The sequence below is a fragment of the Nothobranchius furzeri genome, chromosome 5, assembly GCF_043380555.1.
Source record: "Nothobranchius furzeri strain GRZ-AD chromosome 5, NfurGRZ-RIMD1, whole genome shotgun sequence".
Classification (NCBI taxonomy): Eukaryota; Metazoa; Chordata; class Actinopteri; order Cyprinodontiformes; family Nothobranchiidae; genus Nothobranchius; species Nothobranchius furzeri.
The window spans coordinates 74,180,535-74,199,205 of NC_091745.1; the positions used below are offsets into that span (position 1 = coordinate 74,180,535).

Genomic DNA, 18,671 nt, shown 5'->3' on the forward strand with positions numbered 1-18,671 from the left:
GTGAGTTTATTTTCAAGCTGTATTTATAATGACATGGCTTTCACCGCAAAATGTCAGAAAATCAAAAGCAAAAAGAAACAAAAATGTCACCAAAAATGAACATCCAAATATTAATAAACGAATAAAAGTTGTATTTGTTGAAGACAAAAAAAGCAGATCATTTTAAATGGTAAACTATTTAAGCTTTAAAGTAATTTAATTTTTTCAAATAAATCACTAAAAGTAGGTCATTAATACTACGAAACATCAGTAAATGTGAAAGCTAAAACTCGCCTTTCGTCAAATGAATTTTGTTATTTTGAAAGCAGATTCGGGTATTTTTTTAGTTCTCACTCCACATTTTTACCTCTGAAATAATCGGTTTTATACTTAATATAGTACAGCTGCTATAAAATACGAACTATTTTAATTTTAAAAAATGATTTTTGTTCTTGAGATTACGTATGCGAGGGGAATTATCAGTAAACACCGCGTGCACTCATTTTCAACGTTCGAGCGAGTTATCATAACACCACGCCCAGTTTCAGAATGCTGTTCTGTTAACCAATCAGAACTGAGGATGCGTAGCGAAAGCTCGTGTTAATTGGTTGATTTTGAAACAAGCCGCTCCAAACACCACCATTTAAATGTTTTAAAAGTCGGACGTGTTCTTGTTTGTCATAAGAGTAGCAATAAGTGAAAGGCTAAAGCAGAGCGACTGATTGATTGCTTGTGTCTCGTTGAAGCTACATAAAGAAACACGGTAAGTTTGTTTGATGAAAGTCTGGAACTTACTTCTGTCTAAAATCACAAATTCTTTCACTTTATCAAATCACGAAACTGTGAAATTTGAAGCGAACTGCCACGAACTTCACGAGGATTTTAGCTTATTTTTTGTTTTAGCTTAGTAGCTATTCAGAATGCTAACATGCGTTAGCTATATTTATTGAAAAATGGATAGATGGCTTTGGTGGTAGCACCTCTTGGTTAATTATTTAAAAGTTGCACTTTCATCGCAACTTTTCAACATTCCATCCTGGACAGATGCATTCACAGTCTTGGATTTCCTGCCAGGGGTTAAACTGTTGTTTTGCCATCCATTTATTCCCATTTTCATGACAGCTTTGTAACAGGTGTCAATGTATTTTTCTGTTCTCTTCAGCTGTGATCCAGGTCGACATTTTTCATAAAGATCATGGGATCAAGTGAGAGCAAATTGGCTGTGTCTGCAGCAGCTAAACCAGAACTGGTTCTCAAAAGAACTCATGTCAGCCATCTGATAGACCCACGCTCTCCCTCAGCTGGGATTGATCGAACACCCATTCAGGTTTGACTTTTGAGTGTGTTTTACACAATATTTGTAAAAATTTTGGAAGAAATTTCACTGTTTTTGTTAGGTTGGCGATCTGGAGTCCAAAACTTTGCCTGCTGTGAAAAGCGAGTGTCTTCTTGCCATCAGCGATCCACGTTCACCCTCACTTGGCATTTCCCGCACCCCTATGAGAGAAGTCATGAGAGGTAAATGTGTAGGGAAGAAGTTTGGGCATTTTTGTAACACGTTTTAAATCCGTTTTTTGTTTCATCAGCAACAGTCGGATCCTTTGCGCGTCGTCTGGGAATGTTGTTCCACAGTGAGGCTGAAAGCAAAAACCCTCCAAAACGCTTCAGTGATCGTGTGGAAGAGGTCCTTGGGGATGAAGAGCTGACGTCTGCCGAGCCCCTCCTTAATGCTCGGTTTACCTCGTTAGCTGAGCATGCTGACCTCTTGGCCACCCCTGTTCGATCTCCTCTGCAGGCCATGGGTGACTTTAGCCCCTTTGTGCTTGTTGAGCCTCAGGTGGAAGTTGAAATAGAAACCGAAGCAGATATTAGCCTGGAAGAAGCCGAAGAAGCAAGAGAGACTCCTCTGCACAAGAGATTAAGCATGAGCCTGATAACCTGCCACAACGGAGCTCCCTCATCTGAAATCTTTGAGGTTCACCATGACCGTGCCCATTTCCCAGGATCTTCAGTAAAGGTGGATCACACTTATGCCCTTCCTTCTGTCACAGTGGAACCAGAGGCCTGTGGGCCTCCTCTCTCCACTAATGTGGAGAATTCTCCAGTTCAGGAATCTTCTGCACATCTGAAGGAAACAGGAAAACTTAAGATCTCTGAGGAAACTAAAGCACCGAATGAAGAGTCTTCCTCAGAGCAGGAAGACGTGTGCACAGGCATCCGCTGCCCCTCTTTTGACACGAAGAGTCCGAGTCAACTGGAGTTCAAACCACAGTGGCTGGGAAAAGGCTTTGGTGCCACAGGGCTGAGAGCCAGAGGAGTGCAGGGGAACATCGGAAAGGGAGGCTCTTCTCCTCTCGCTGTCCGTGTGGCGGTTAAAAATGCAAACAACGAAAATAGAGGACAGACTGGAAAACTGAAGCAGAAAGGTGGGCAAAACTCTGTGATATGATCAAATGTAGATGTCTAAAGTTTTCTCACTGTTTTTGTTTTTTCTTTTCCCTGGCTAGACGCAGAGTGCCGATCACCTCTGCAGGTCCTTAAGGAGACCAACTCTCCCCGCAATCGGCGTTCTCCGGTAGTTGGTGTTGAAATGTCATTTAAAATCTGACTTTTTCAGAATTGGTGATTTTAGATTTTTGTCTTCACGTTCCAGATGAAGCTGAAAGGGTCTAATCAGGACAAACCGAGGCTTGGACAGATGGACCGCCGAGTTCTGGCAGTGGCTCTGGATAAGGAGAACAGATGAAGGCCAACGGTTACCTGTGCAGAAGTTCCCTCGCTTTACATTTTCTAATGAGATTTTATGTGCGTAGTTGTTGTAAATGTATGTTTTTATGCGTGTCTGTGCGACTTTGCAACCATGTGGTGCAGTTTCCTGCTGTTTGTCATGTTGTAAATATACAATCTGACCTTTTTAACCTAATTGGCACTTTGCTGTCTACATCCTTGTGCTTAATGTCTGTACTTTTTGTTCAATCCAAATGTATAAATTGTGATAATAGAATTAAAGTTTGACTCTAAATCTTCAACTTGACCTTCTCCCCAGTCTGTACACCTCTCTGAATGTTTACATTCCTACGTAAAACGGGTATTTAAGGTAAAAAAAATGATGCGTGCAAAGCAGAAATCCATGTTTATTTGATTTTATTTAGTACACTGAGGTTTCAGAAAACATGCAGCTCAAATTAAAATTTTCTATGTACACAAAATTCAAGTTCAGCTGTTTTGCAGAAGAAAAAGGAAGAATCCTTTTAAACGTGCCACTCATGCACACGGTAATCTATGTAGAAGACCTGTCCTGGGACAGGTTTTAGTAAGTGCTCAGTGGTCCTGTTCATCATCCCATCTGTCTGTCCGCTGCAGCTCTAACTACTGAGGGTTTAGGCCCAATTGTGATCCTAAATCCTGCTTTAAAAAAGTCCATCAGTCACAAAACAAACACTAATGCAGATGCATGCAAACTAAAACTTTCAAATGTCTAAAAGGGTGAAAAGATCTAAGGAAGCTACAAGAACAAGCAAATAAGTCATACTCTGAAATATTAATGTGAGTTCTCACATGATGCATCTTGTGATTTTATCTAGAACAAAACAGTTGTGTCTAAACCGACTGTCTTATCATTTTACCATTTCTATTTGGCAACTGTTGGGTGATTTTTGAATTGCTGCAATGAAACTGCATCTTTCATATGTGCAAACCACAGAATTACTAATGATACATAGATTTTTTCTGAGATTCCCACTCCTTTGTTCTACCCCGAATTGCCCCATGACGTGAGAAGAAAGGTGAGCGTGCAAGATAACAGGGAGAAGAGAAAATCTTACACTCCTTCTCCAGCCTTAGACTGGACTTGGCACAGCAAAGATACCATCTTCTCATCGTAACGTTTTAAAAAGAAATCTTCACTTTTTTCTGAGCGGTTGCTAGCTGTTCTTTTATGTTTCTGCTCGCAACGGAGGAACGGCTTCAGTTCCATATCTTGAGGAAGCTGTCCCAGGATCCTGTGCAACACGCCATGCCGTCTGCAGACACACCGATGCAGCTCACTCTGTTATCGTGACCGGCCAGAACTCCTGAAAAACATGCAAAAAACAAACAAACAACAAAAAAAACACGATGAACCAGTGGTCGAGCTGGAAAATGTATGGGGTGGCAGAAGAAGAGCAACAATAGGTGGTGTAACGGAATGAAATGACTGTTTCCCCCTCCTCTGCACAGGACTAGTCTGCATGAGATAGATAGAGATAGTCCCAAGGTCTCATGCATTCGCTCTAACCTGCTTATTTTCAGCTAAACAGAAGAATGAAGAATGAACTCTTTTCTTTTAATTAATCAAAGAACTCCATTTTAATAAAGCTAATCCAACCAAGTGTTAGTCAACAAATAAGATGTGACCGATCTGTGAACTTAAAATATTAATTACTTTATTATGATCCTATAGAATATAAAGGTACTGTGACATTAAATGTTCCAACAGGACTCATTTCACGTAGAGTTAAGACATGACACATTACTTTCACTGATCCAGTCAGAATCTGCCAGATCTGACGGAGGCGTGGTTTTGATGGTGTTTGGTAACTCTGTCAACTTTTCATTCGACCATAAACCAAAACATCCAAAGTATAAAACTGTGCCCACGTGATCTCTAACGCCAGTTCAAAGCGTTCTAGAGAAGTTGTCGGAGTGGCCAATCCGTAACTTTCCTCTTCAACTGAAAGAACAACGACAAGCTGTAAAATTTGTTTTTGTTCCAACTGCTGCAACGGTTCCATTCAGAATAAAAGCTGAACCATCAAGACAGGCTCAGGTCTCACCAGACACCAACAAATTGTCGCGACCTGCAAGTATCTCACAGACTGGACTGATCGGAACCGCTGCTTTTCCTACCGGCTCGATTCCAGAGAAGGTCAAGCTGGACCTTGACATTCCTGATCTAAAGGGGACTTCTTGAAGGGTAGGTAGACCGGCAAATGGCGTCAAATTATGAATCTCCTAACCAAAGCTTAACGCGAAGACATCACCTTCAGTTCCCATCAGAACGAATCGCAGCTTCGGATTTGCTGGTTCTGACCAACATCACACGTCATCCCATTCACCGTCTCATCCACTTTAGTTACACCATACATTTAGTGCTTAAAGTCAGTCTAGTTTAATTTGTTAGTAATAAACTTCTTAACTTTTAAACTTGACTCTCTCTCTTCTGTTGTCTCTGAGTGAATACGAAGCGGTTATCTAATCCCTGCATTAAAAAGATCCAATCTTCTGGTTTATATAACCTCACAGATCCGTAAGGTGGATTTCATATTTCCTATGGAATCCTACGCCTTATGGCTTATTAAATAACATGTAATTTAAATCATTACAGAGGCCAAAATGACACACATGCTTTCCCTGTTTGTTCAGTATTTACAAAGCTGTACATTTGTTTTGGGTCATCATTTTATCAGCTTAAAGCCCGTTTCACACCGAATGCGGTCAGTTTCCTTACACACTGGTGTTCATACCAACTGCGGTTTGTGTGTTGGACTTCTCCAGAAATCTGCTCCCACAAGAGCACCAAATGAAATTTGATACAAAAATATACGAGTAAAAATAACGCAAACTATCATACGCTGTAAACTGATAGCCCCGTCATTAACTCATTCGCTGCCAGCCGTTTCCTGATCGGTAAAGAAAGCCCTTCGCTGCCAGCTTTTCTAACTGTTTTACTGTTTTTTTAAGTGTCATAGAAAGTTGCGCGCTAGGATTATGTCAACACCAAAACTACCAAAACAAAGCGTAGACTCACCTCTTACATCAGGAAGAATCCGCGCGTTTCGAGCGCTATCCGTTCTTTCATAATCCGTTGTTGAATTGTGATCGGCAGAAGCTTTTCCGGTTCGAGTCTCACTTTTTTTTTACAGCAGCGGCCCAAAACGATCTCCTAACACATGGATTTTCTGCTTCCTGATCATGTGACGTGTGACGTACGTGGATGAAGATCGGCTTTAAAGCTGACATGTTTGTTCTCACGGTGCCGGGGTCTCGTTCCGACGCCCACACAGTAAAAACATGCAAATGCTTTAGTCGTCGTTTGCACTGAATGAGTTAATAATAAAACAAAAGCCGGCAAAAATAATGTGAGGCAGGTTTTATTTTGAAATATACTGGATGCCATTGGCTGAACCTTCCTGTCTGGCTAATGTAATTAATACAACTTCATGACAATCCGCATTCAGAAAAAATAGACTCTGCATCTGGATCCGCACTGCGTTTGGTGTAAATGATCTGATTGGACTCAATGAGTTTAGACTTATGCAAAAACCGCATGGAAACCGAACCCGTTTCCGTTCTGTATTCATTGTGAAAGAAGCTTAATGTAACTGGATATGCAATGTTCACGTTCATATTGTCCAATTTGTTACAACTACTTCTTGAATTTATTGCTGCCAGCTGGGGTGGCAGTAGGAATAGCAAGGGCTTTCATTTAGGGCAGCAGTTGCCACCATATGCCACCCCAGTTGATCCGCCCCTGCAAACTGAGCTTCTCTGGTTTCCTTGTACTTACCCACTCTCTCAGCTTTAAGTGTGTCCCAGATGTTTACATTGAAGTCATCGTAGCCGGCCAGTATCAGCCGCCCAGAGAGGGAAGGGGCCAGGGAGGTCACCCCGCACATGATGCTGGAGTCCTGGTAGGTGATGAGCTCCTGGTCGGCTCGCAGGTCAAAGAGTTTACAGGTTGCATCATCAGATCCGGTTATCACTGCGTTACCGTTAGGGAAAAACTAAAATACAAAAGATGAATGGTTGGACACCAGAGTTTATTTAAAACACGCTCTGTCAGAGTCCTGCTTCCTCATCCTCACCCCAATGGCGTTGACGTCACTCTCGTGGCCGGAGAAGGTCTGTCTGCACGTGCCCTCCCTGATGTCCCACAGCTTAGCTGTGTAGTCACACGCCCCTGAGATGAAAAACTTAAAGTCTGGGGAAACGCCCAGGGACATGCAGTCTCCTTGGTGTCCAGCATAAGCAGTCTTTTGGGTCCCCGTCTCAATGTCCCACAGTATGCTGGAGGGAGAGGCAGTTACAGATAAATGTTCGTGTTTCATTCACAGAGCAGCCGTGTTCTTACCAAGTGCAGTCGCCTGAGCTGGTGATGATCTCAGTGTCGCTGATGAAACGACAGCAGGACAGGTAACCTAGGCAACCAAACACAAAGAAAATGAGCTGCTTTAAAAAAATACAAATTAAACGAATGCAGTCACCTGTGGTGTTGTACCTGTGTGTGCCGCCAGCTCACGCATCACCTTGACGTTCCCGTCTTTGCCCTTGAGGTTGTAGATGGAACACATGTTGTCCAGCCCGCCGCACGCCACAAGGTTTCCTGAAGGTGCGTAAGCACACGTCATCACCCAAGATGACTTCAGGGGGATGGCGTTCACCTGGGAACACACAGAGAACAGGTGTGCTCGTCTTTAAAACCTCTGAAGCTAAATTTGCAAGGCAAATAAAATAGTTTTTCTCTCAGTTTTGTGAGTTTATCAGTGGGAAGTCTTACATGGACACAATTTCAATTAAATTATTTTATCATAAACAGATAATATTTAAGTGAATTTTAGATTTAAAACATTTTGCTTGACCTGCCTCCCCCTTCTCTGTTTATCTATACCTAAAGGTTGAACCTTTAGATATAGGTATCACCAACTTGTGATGCAGGTTTAAAAAATTTAAAGAGATTTTTTTCCTTGTTTTGCTAGTTTAAAACTATTAAAGGTGTGGGAAACTAATTGAATCGACACATTTGCAGTGGTCTCTGGTGGGAACGAATGCCTTGCATGATGTTCTGGGGGCAAAAAAAGCCCAGAAGAGTGCCACAACACGTTGAACCTTGAGACAGACAGGCTACAACAGCAGAAGACCACACTGGGTGTCTCTCCTGTCAGCTAAGAACAGGAAACTTTCACACAGGTTCACCAAAATTGGACGATAGAAGATTGGAAAAATGTTGCTGGTTAGATGATTCTCGATTTCTGCTGCAACATTCGGATGGTAGAATCAGAATTTGGCGTCAACAACGTGAAAGCATGGACCCATCCTGCCTTGTATCAATGGTTCAGGCTGCTGGTGGTGGTGTAATGGTGTGGGTGACATTTTCTTGGCACAGTTTGAGCCCCTTAGTACTAATTGATCATCGCTGCAATGCCACAGCCTACCTGAGTATTGTTGCTGACCATGTCCATCCCTTTATGACCACAGTGTGCCCATCTTCTGATGGCTACTTCCAGCAGGATAATGCACCATGCCATAAACCTCAAATCATCTCAAATGGGGTTTTTGAACATGACATTGAGTTGACTGTACTCAAATGGTCTCCACATTCACTAGATCTCAATCTAATAGAGCACCTTTGGGATGTGGTGGAACGCGAGATTTGCATCTAAATGTGCAGCTGACAAATCTGCAACAACGGCGTGATGCTATCATGTCAATATGGACCAAAATCTCTGAGGAATGTTTCCAGTTCCTTGTTGAATCTATGTCACGGAGGATTAAGATAGTTCTGAAAGCAAAAGGGGGTCTGACCCGGTCCTAGCAACGTGTCCCAAATGAAGTGGCCAGTGTGTGTGTGTGTGTCTGTGTGTCTGTCTGTCTGTCTGTCTATCTATCTATCTATCTATCTATCTATCTATCTATCTATCTATCTATCTATCTATCTATCTATCTATCTATCTATCTATCTATCTATCTATCTATCTATCTATCTATCTATCTATCTATCTATCTATCTATCTATCTATCTATCTATCTATCTATCTATCTATCTATCTATCTATCTATCTATCTATCTATCTATCTATCTATCTATCTATCTATCTATCTATCTATCTATCTATCTATCTATCTATCTATCTATCTATCTATCTATCTATCTATCTATCTATCTATCTATCTATCTATCTATCTATCTATCTATCTATCTATCTATCTATCTATCTATCTATCTATCTATCTATCTATCTATCTATATATATATATATATATATATCACTTTTTCGTACCTTGTTTGTTGTCACGCTGTCCCATACTATGAGCTTTCCATCCTGTGAGGCACTGACACACAACCTGATGAAGGAATGAAGAGAGGAAGAGAAAGACCTCAAAAATAAATCAGATATAAGCCCAAGCTGCGTTGAAACAATCGGGTTTTCCAAATTTTACCTCTACAAGTTTATTTTGCACACGTTAACTTGGAATAATCTAAACTCACTCATCAGATCTAGACTGACATGAAAAACGCGTGGTGTCCTTTCTGTTTGTGCATGAGGATTTAAGTGTTTACTTTGAGTCTGTGGCCCAGTGCATGGCGTAGATCTTAGCGAGATGACCCCGAAGGGTTTTTCTGGTCTTCATCTGGACTCGCCCCACCACAGAGACGCTAGCTGCAGCCTCCTGCAGAGTGGTGTCCTGCACAGCCTTGCGAGCTGCCTTGAGAGCACAAAAAACACAAAACAAACAGGTGAGATCCTTTTTAAGAAGAAGTCACAAAACAGAGGTGACTGGTGTGCATTTTTATTATTTTAGATGGTTTAAAATGTGCATCATGTAAGAATGAAGAAATAATGACATCCTGTGGTCAAATGTGGTTACTGCAGCCCATTTTCCAAACACATGAGTGACTTTTTCTGTTCTACTCCACGAGTTTCATGGCTGTTGCTAGCTACGCCTCTCAGCACCAGAAGATTCCAGATGACGAACAAAGTAGAGTCATACACTGTATGTTGATATCGTAAGCAGATAAATAAATGTCACTGTAATATGAAGTTGTTGGTATTTGAAAAAGTAGCTTCTAGTTGCTTCTAATTCAACGGTAGCATTAGCTCAACGTTAGCCTCTAGCCTTCTTCCTCCCAGATTGTAGTAAAGCAAAAAAAGATGTTGTGGCTTCTTAGGGGTACAGGAAATAACTTCTGGGTCGCTCCTGTTACTGGCTTAGCTGCTGCATTTTGCTGGCTGGTGTTGATTTACAGCGTTAGCTGGCACAAGCTCGGCAACCCCACAGACTTACAGATTGTAAACAAAGACTATGTCCATCTTTAGCTTTTTCGAAAGGAGAAAAACCCCAAACTGGCTGAGAATGAAATCGGTTTCAATGTAACCTTCCTCCCAACATGATTCAGAAAGACTGTTTTGTGTTTATTTTACTAGAAGTAAATAGTAAATGGTAAATGGCCTGTATTTGATATAGCGCCTTCTAGGGTCCTGGAACCCTCCAAGGCGCTTTACAACACAATCAGTCATTCACCCATTCACACCCATTCACACACTGGTGGTGATGAGCTACGATGTAGCCACAGCTGCCCTGGGGCGCACTGACAGAGGCAAGGCTGCCGAGCGCTGGCGCCACCGGTCCCCCCGACCACCACCAGCAGGCAACCTGGGTTAAGTGTCTTGCCCAAGGACACAGCGACAGACTGAGCGGGGCTCAAACCTGCAACCTTCCGATTACGGGGCGAGCACTTAACTCCTGTGCCACCTGTGAAGTGTCTTACATGTTGCACCTTTAAAAAATCATTACTCACTCACAGAATAAAGTCACAAATAGAAATACATCTACTCACGTTGATCTGATCTTTGAGGCTCTCTGCCTCCTTTCTCAGTTGCTCCATTTCACCCATGGTGATGGTTGTTAGAAGACGACACCAGTGGACCAGGGGATGTGTTGGCAAAACGTGTAATCCTGAAAATGAAGAAGAAAGGTTAGGATGAAAACTCATAAAAATAAAAATTCTGACTAACACCTTCATCTTTTAGTTTTTCTTCTCCAGTTTCATGTTTAAAAACAACCCTGGCCTACCCGCACTTATTATCTTTCCTAGCTTCAGAAGTCAAGTAGGTGCTGCTTTGCAAGTCAAACGAGCCCTCATCTACTTTGCAAACTTTAGAAAATGCGCAGGAACTTGCAGGAAAACCAACATGACACACCTTCAGCTTCACACGCACGCACACACACACACACACACACTGTACGAAGAGTCAAACATGACATTAAGAGTGAAAGCTTGTTCTCCGGATGGTGTGTCCTCTCAAGTACACATCCTCACCCTGAATGTACACACAAGCCCGTACCAGCAGAGTATCAGTATTTATCTATCAGCCCACATCACCTTGTGCCATTGAAACTCCGCTGAGCGCTCATTACTGTTGATGGCTATTAAATTTGGTAAAATCATGATTAAAATGGACAAGTAAACCAATCACCTAATGGTCAGACTCATACAGCGTGGCAAATGTAATCAACACACAGTCAGAGACACACGTCAGAGTTCAAAAAGGACAAAAATACTCCCTTTCACCTAACGGTGATAAGAAAATACAACAAATCCACACTATTTCTCCAATCTTACCCTCAGATCTGATGAGAAGTTACGTTTGGTTTTATGGTGCGTCCCTGCAGCAATCTCTCACCGGCTCTTTTGCTATTTGAATGAGTCTGTGCCATAACACCGGACCAAGTAGATTTGCTTCTAATTTGTTTAAAGAAAAAAAGGAGTGGACAAGAGCGGAGAGGGAGCTCCGAGAGAAAGATCTGATTTATGTGGTTGCTGTTGGAAATGTCAGAGATCGATACGTGGTCTGAAAAGAAAAAGACAAAATATTTATACTAAATGTGTTCCTCAACGGTTTTGTTCCAGGGATGCAAGTGTGTGTTTTTGCTAACACCTGCCTGGGGTTTCTGGATGGAAGAGAGTGTTAGGAGAGGAAGAGGAGGCCGAGGGAGGCGAGGCAGAGTTAAAGAGGTGGAGGATATGAGGCGAGACAGGAGAGCGAGTTTTTAAATCCAACTGGCTGAGATTTTAAGGGAAGCCTTTTGAATCAAATCTGCTCTCATCCGATTATTGACTGCTCTTTACATCTGGATAAGAGATGGAGAAAGGGATGGGGGAGCAGAGAGTGGGATGAGACGGAGGGGCAGATGGAGGAGGTGGAGTGGGACCGGCAGAGGGATGTGGGAAATAGTCCAACATCTAACTTTACTTTTTCCCAAATATTAAATTTATAATTATCACTAAGCTTCTCTGAGTATTTGATGCATAAAAAAGTATAAAAACGAACAAAAAAGTGAAATTTCTGTTTCCGTTATAGTTTGAGTTCTGCTTTTACGTTAGATTAATGCATCAGAAACAACCTGATGCTGTTTTTCTTCTTCCGGCTCTTGGAGAGTACAGATGCTTTTTTCCTCCTCTCCCTCCCTCCTCATCCCAAGGCTGTCCTGTCTTTGTGTGCACGGCACTTTCTGTGAACTGGAAATTATTAGAAATGGATCTGGTCAGTTGGTCTCTCAACGCGATTGACAAAACGTTTTCAACGATGAGAACGGGAGAAGGGGCTCCCGGATGCCCCTCTGGGACAGAGCCAGCTGGGCATGTCATGGACTCCTGGAAACCGTGGAACCTGATCTGCCTCTCTCAACTGTCTGTAGAGGATTCTGAAGATGTTTGGATATTCGTGTTTTGGTGTCAGGATTCCTGCTCTTTGGCCTCTGCGGTTACCTGGCTTACCGGAAAATTAACGAGGTTTTGAGGAATATTGGCTCAATCCCGGAGCTCAGGGATGGTAAAATGGTAAATGGCCTGTATTTGATATAGCGCCTTCTAGAGGCCTGGAACCCCCCAAGGCGCTTTACAACACAATCAGCCATTCACCCATTCACACACTGGTGGGGATGAACTACAATGTAGCCACAGCTGCCCTGGGGCGCACTGACAGAGGCAAGGCTGCCGAGCACTGGCGCCACCGGTCCCTCCGACCACCACCAGCAGGCAACGTGGGTTAAGTGTCTTGCCCAAGGACACAACAACAGCTTGATTGAGCGGGGCTCGAACCTGCAACCTTCCGATTACGGGCGAGCACTTAACTCCTGTGCCACCGTCGCCCCGATGGAATGCATCGCGCTGTGAACGCACAAACTCATATAATTGTCGAGATGAGTCGTGAGCTTGGAACTTTGGCTGCGATTCAGACTCTGGCACAAAAGGTGGATTCCGTCAAGGAGCGAGTGGACGGATCAGCACGGATTGGGATAGATTAATTATGCCACTATTGGATCTAGAGGGGTCGTAGACCAACAGAACACTAAGGCAGAGAGGAAATGATCTCTGTCTGTCCCCAAAACATATCTTATCTGAATCTGGTGCCCTTGGAGCCTGTGAGGCTGAAGTGAAAACTCCCCCCTCAGAAGAAATGTGGAATGCTGCTGTCGCTATGGAAACTCTTTCTCCCTATCCCGCCTGGGTGGGACTGTGACCGGTGAAGGCCGTGAAACTGTATCTAGGAGTCAATGTGCCCTCTAACCCATTATCTCCCTCCCCTGTCCAAACAGAGGTGAAACGCGCTGCCCCATGTGGCTGCACGCACTGAAGTGAGGAGAGTACCCCCCCCCCCCCCCCCCCCTCCGGTGGACACTTATGTTGTGTAATGTCTGAAGTCTGTGTGCATTTCTGTCTGAGGTGTGTTTTTGCATAGCAAAGCTGCCCTCCCTGTGGAGGGTAACTCTGAAGTAACAATTCCTGTCATGTGTCTATGTATGTATGTCTGATCTCAGAATTGTGTGTACTGAAACTATAATTTCCCTCTGGGATTAATAAAGTATATTTGAATTTGAATTTTATTATGGTGGGTGTCTGGTAGTACTGAAGAGCATCACAATAAAGGGAATTTGCTTTTAACTCAGATTATGAGTCCATAAGATAATACCAGCATGCTGCTCTCATGTAAATCCCCTTGTAGCAAAATCCATAAATGTACGGAAAGAGTCCGTATCTGCATTAACTTTGTGTCGACATGTTTTCAGCATCATCATAAAAATTCAACGTGACATCAAAAGCATCAAGATTAGAGTTTATAATCTGTGAAGAATCAACTTTTCCACTCAAGAAGAAGCTCAAAGTAAAAGTAATTCATGCATCCTTCAAGGTTTTGGCCGAGTTGAATAATTTAGTGTTAAAAACAGATTTTTGGCCTCGACCTTGTGTGTTTTTTCTGGTCTTTAGGTAAAAAGAAACTTACAGAAAAGAGCAACACAAGAGCATCCACTCACCGATCCAAACTTTCCTCCGAGGGTGGATCAGTGATGGTTTTTCCTCCAGCGGTCCTCCTCAGGTCGTTTTCATAAGTTTAACCAGTGTTTAGCACACTTCCCCCCTCCGCTCATTCACTTTCGGTGTCAAACACACCCGACTGAATATTTCTCCGCCGCTAACTCTGCCCGCTGCTCCTATGAAGAACAGATGAGGATTGGAGGGATGAAGGGAGATCAGCGATGAGGAGATAAAACCTGGGATGGACAGAGGAGAGGGCTGGTGGGGTGGGGGGGGGGGCAGTGGAGGTAAAAGAGGCAGAAATGAAGGCAGAAGAGACGACGGGGGTAACCAAACATGGCTGTGGGGGTCACAAGGCCCGAGCCGGGGTGAATTAGAGTCGGAATCATAACAGGACCTGGGAACATGGCTATTTATGGTGCTGGGGTGGTTTTCCAGAGGATCTGAGAGGCAGGAGCTTCTGTTTTGTAAACCTGAGATGAAGTTAATATTAGAAAGTTGATGAGCAGGGCTCAGGCTGAGAATGGAAATGTGAGCATCTACTGTAGCGCTCAGAGAAAGTGATCTGTGGTTTATAATTACTGATCAAGCAGAACAACCCAGCAGGCACAAATAAACCATCCAATGCATGTTCTATCCTCTCAGAAAGCCGAAAACAACATTTTCTTTCCTTTCCTGCTCATTTCTGGTGTGAAAACCAGCCGAGGGCCGCAGCAGGAGTCCTCTGTCTGGATTTTAAAAAAAATTTCCAGTTCTTATTAAACATCGGAGCAAGACAAACCATCAAAATGTGATGTCTGCTGGTAACTGTGTCCCTGATCTGTTGGCCAGAGTGCACTCCACAGCTGCTGCACATTATCTAACCAAGCAAATCACCTGTATTAGTTATGAAACAGCTCGGCTCACATCAGGAAATACCACTTTCAGGAAAAAGGCAGTGAGAGCAGGAACAGCATTTCATCCAGACGGTGTGGGAATAAACTCCTGAATCAATCATGTTTGATCTGATCGTCATCATCGGCTACTTAAAGGGGATATGTTATGACTTTTTGTATTAAGTTATGATAGCTCTATGGTCGATACAAAACATATTCATGAAGTTCTTTGCACAAATCCCTCTCACGTGAAGCAATTTCAGGAGTTTTAATTTGACATTTTCAGTACCTTCCAAAATGAGTCGTTTCAGGGCTCTGTCACTTTAAGAAAATGAGCTGGCCATGCTCATCCAGCCCCATTCGGGCTGCTATTAGCTGAGAAGCTCTGATATCTGGGAGGTGCTTGGAGTTGAGCCACTGCTCTCCAACAACAGCAACAGCAGGTAAGAAGTGATTCTGTTCTAATTTCCCCATTTGTGACATCACAAATGACGACTTTTGAAATTTAATGAATGTGGAAATAATTTCACTTTTTTAAAATGTGCATTTCAACCAAAATATTTACATTTATAGGTAGTTTTGAGAGGTTTGTTGCTTTAATGAGAGAAAATTATTCTACTTTTGAACCATGAAGTGCTTTTAAATAATGTATATTTCAATATTATAATAATAATTTATGGGCAAACCTTAATTGGAAGCTTTTTCTGGAGCTTGCACGTATTTTTGGAACATTTCAGGGTTTTTCTTTTTCTGATAATCTAAAAACACACATTTTAGCTTTATTGGTGATTTTAAACAAAGCGAAAGTCCGCATATCCATATCTGGAGCAGGAAGAAAAAAAAGAGCTCTTATGTGTGTTAATGTGTGTGCTGCCTACTTTCTGGGGTTTATAGAATGATGCAGTGAGCATAAAATAAGCTGTGGGGTTTAAAAGTGTTGACCTCTGCTCAGCGGAGCGCCGTGACGACAGCAGCGCTGACCCCGGATTTGGAGGAATGGCGTTTGGGGGAGGCGGGCTGTGAGATGGAGAGCAGAAGAGAGGACCAAAAACAGGAAAAAAGGATTTGTTAGCAGACGCACACACACACACACACACACACACCCTCGCCAGGATAAAAACACACTGTGAAGTCAATAATAAGTTATGATCTATGCACCAAACACACATTGTTCTGCAGAAACGTTTTACTTTTGGCTTTTTAAAAGTGAAAATGACCTTTAACTTTCATCTGTTAGTATTAAAGCATAGCAGATGTTTGAGCGACAGAGCCTAAATTCAGTTCAATTCAATTCAATTCAAAAATACTTTATTAATCCCTGAGGGAAATTGATTGCTGTAGTAGCTCAGAATAATAATAATAATAATAATCAAGTCATCAAAGAGTTGTTGTATGTTACAATGGCTGTTGGCAGGAAGGATCTCCAGTAGCGGTCCGTGTTGCAGCCAAACTGAAGAAGCCTCTGACTGAAGACACTCTTCCGTTGTCGGACAGTCTTGTGAAGAGAATGCTCAGGGTTGTCCATCATTTTCTTGATTCTCTGGAGAATCCTTCTTTGCATTATCTCCTCCAGCGGTTCCACAGTCGTCCCCAGAACAGAACCAGCCTTTTTTATTAGGCTGTTGAGCCTTTTCAGGTCCCTGCTTCTGATGCTGCTACCCCAACAGACGATGGCTGAAGAGATTACACTCTCAACAACAGACTTGTAGAAGATCTGCAGCATCTTGCTACACACATTGAAGGACCTTAGCATCCTCAAGAAGTGCAGTCTGCTGTGTCCCTTCTTGTAAACGGCTTTGCTGTTCTTTCTCCAGTCCAGTCTGTTGTCCAGGTGAACTCCAAGGTATTTGTATTCCTCAACCATCTCCACTTCTTCTCCCATGATGGAAACAGTGTTTGACTCCACCCTGTTTCTTCTGAAGTCTAAAATCATCTCCTTTGTCTTGTTCACGTTCAAGGTCAGATGATTGTTTCCACACCATGCCACAAAGCGCTCCACCAGCTCTCTGTACTCAGCTTCCTGTCCATCTCTGATACACCCGACAACTGCAGAGTCATCTGAGTATTTCTGTAGATGACAGCTCTCTGATTTGTACTAGAAGGCTGAGGTGTACAGGGTGAAAAGGAATGGTGAGAGTACAGTCCCCTGTGGTGCTCCAATGTTACTGATCGCCTGGTTTGATGTGCAGTTCTTCAGCCTCACAAACTGTGGTCTGTTTGTCAGGTAGTCTTTAATCCAGGCGATAGTTGAGGCCCTCACCAGTGTCTTCTGGAGTTTCAGGCAAAGTACATCAGGCTGGATTGTGTTAAATGCACTGGAGAAATCAAAGAACATGACCCTGACAGTGCTGCCCTTCTTAGTCCAGATGACAGTGGATTGGTTGAAGCAGCTGGATGATGGCATCTTCATCTTCTAAAGATGAATTTATTTGGTTTGCTGCCTGTTTTAAACCGACATAAATAGAAAGGATGTTTGCAGAGACTGTAGATATATTGAGTTTAGGTTTGTTGACTCACATATTCTAGTTGGCTGCATGTAAATTAAACATTTAAACACAACTTTAAAAAATAATCCATAAAAACTTTTAAATTGTTTTAGTTTAGAAAACAGTATTTATGTCGCTTCACTGTAAAATTTTCATAGCTCTCTGGTCAAATTAATTATTGAAAACTAGCTCAATGTTTTGCTGTTCTTAACTGATTTTAAATAACAGGGTATCTGCAGGTTTAAGGGAGCCAGATTTAAGACTTTTTAAGACCTTTTTTAAGGCCACTTTGACAAAATTTAAGCTATTTTTTAAAAGTAAATTTAAGCTATAATTTCCAGCTATTGCCTGGAACCGGTGCTAACCACGTCTCGAACATGGGATTAACCATCCAGCCACCATTAAACTTGCCCTTCTCCATGGCGCAAGCTCCCGCTAGCTTAACCAGCTAATGTGCTCATCTAAAAATAGCCCCCTTTCACAACCAACTGAATGTGTATGTGTACGGTTCCGCTTACACCAACATCGTACACCAGAAATGCTGCACTAACTAGAAATTCATGAAAATTTTATAGTAATAAAAGAATCTTGTTTATTGGGTCTTTGGTAATTTAAGACCTTTGGAAACTGTATTTAAGGATTATTTGTCATTTTTAAGGATTTTTAAGGCCTTAAATATGGAAAATCAAATTTAAGACTTTTTAAGGACCCTCGGATACCCTGAATAAACTAAAATAAAACTATATATAAAGCAAAGATTTTTTTCCACGTTTACTAATTTAAATAAATCATTCATGTTTGATTCAACAAGATCAACACTGGAAACACAATGATTGTTCATTTTCAAACATCTGACTCAGTTAGGGTGAATTCAGACTGTCATTAAAAAACAAATAAAATTAGTTAGGAGAATAAATAATTTATTCTTAAATATAGATTGCTGGAGCAGAGTGGCAGAACACGGCAGGATCTGAAGTCTAATTTCCTGATATTTTGACATCTCAGCTCTGATTGGATAAGAGCAACACAACTCTACCACTGACTCTTTGCTTTGTACGTGGTTATGTTATCTCCACAAATAACACAAGCCTGAAGGGGTTCCGCTGTGTGGTGGAGTTGATAATGCTAACGGTTAGCTTCTACTAGCCGAGACGTTCCCTGCTGTTTGCTGGACGCTAAACCAACAACAGCCTTCCCCGTCATGAACCAAGACGGCTGAGTTTATGAATGTTAAGTGACAGTGTGACGTAGATC

At 42.3% G+C, this 18,671-nt stretch overlaps 2 protein-coding genes across 5 annotated transcripts; one reads left to right on the forward strand and one right to left on the reverse strand.

The window, feature by feature from the left end:
• Positions 1 to 602: 602 nt before the first annotated feature.
• cdca3 (cell division cycle associated 3) lies at positions 603 to 3,008 on the forward strand. The gene is made up of 6 exons (XM_015950242.3): positions 603 to 742; positions 1,142 to 1,306; positions 1,377 to 1,497; positions 1,566 to 2,405; positions 2,487 to 2,554; positions 2,633 to 3,008. Exons 2-6 carry the CDS (start codon positions 1,175 to 1,177, stop codon positions 2,723 to 2,725), a joined length of 1,254 nt encoding a protein of 417 aa, XP_015805728.3. The 5' UTR covers positions 603 to 742; positions 1,142 to 1,174; the 3' UTR covers positions 2,726 to 3,008.
• Positions 3,009 to 3,096: 88 nt separating this feature from the next.
• Positions 3,097 to 14,278, reverse strand: gnb3a (guanine nucleotide binding protein (G protein), beta polypeptide 3a). Of its 4 annotated transcripts, none has more exons than XM_054741056.2 (9): positions 14,056 to 14,278; positions 10,577 to 10,695; positions 9,299 to 9,444; positions 9,018 to 9,081; positions 7,238 to 7,400; positions 7,091 to 7,157; positions 6,825 to 7,026; positions 6,527 to 6,743; positions 3,097 to 4,052 (listed from the first exon to the last, which is right to left on the reverse strand). In XM_054741056.2, the coding sequence occupies exons 2-9, from the start codon at positions 10,631 to 10,633 to the stop codon at positions 3,946 to 3,948; spliced, it is 1,023 nt and encodes a 340-aa protein (XP_054597031.1). In that variant the 5' UTR covers positions 10,634 to 10,695; positions 14,056 to 14,278; the 3' UTR covers positions 3,097 to 3,945. The 4 variants fall into 4 exon arrangements, with proteins under 4 accessions (XP_054597031.1, XP_054597032.1, XP_015805729.1 ...); XM_054741057.2 differs by having other exon boundaries at positions 14,025 to 14,278; XM_015950243.3 differs by lacking the exon at positions 14,056 to 14,278 and adding an exon at positions 11,363 to 11,634.
• Between the last annotated feature and the right edge of the window lie 4,393 nt (positions 14,279 to 18,671).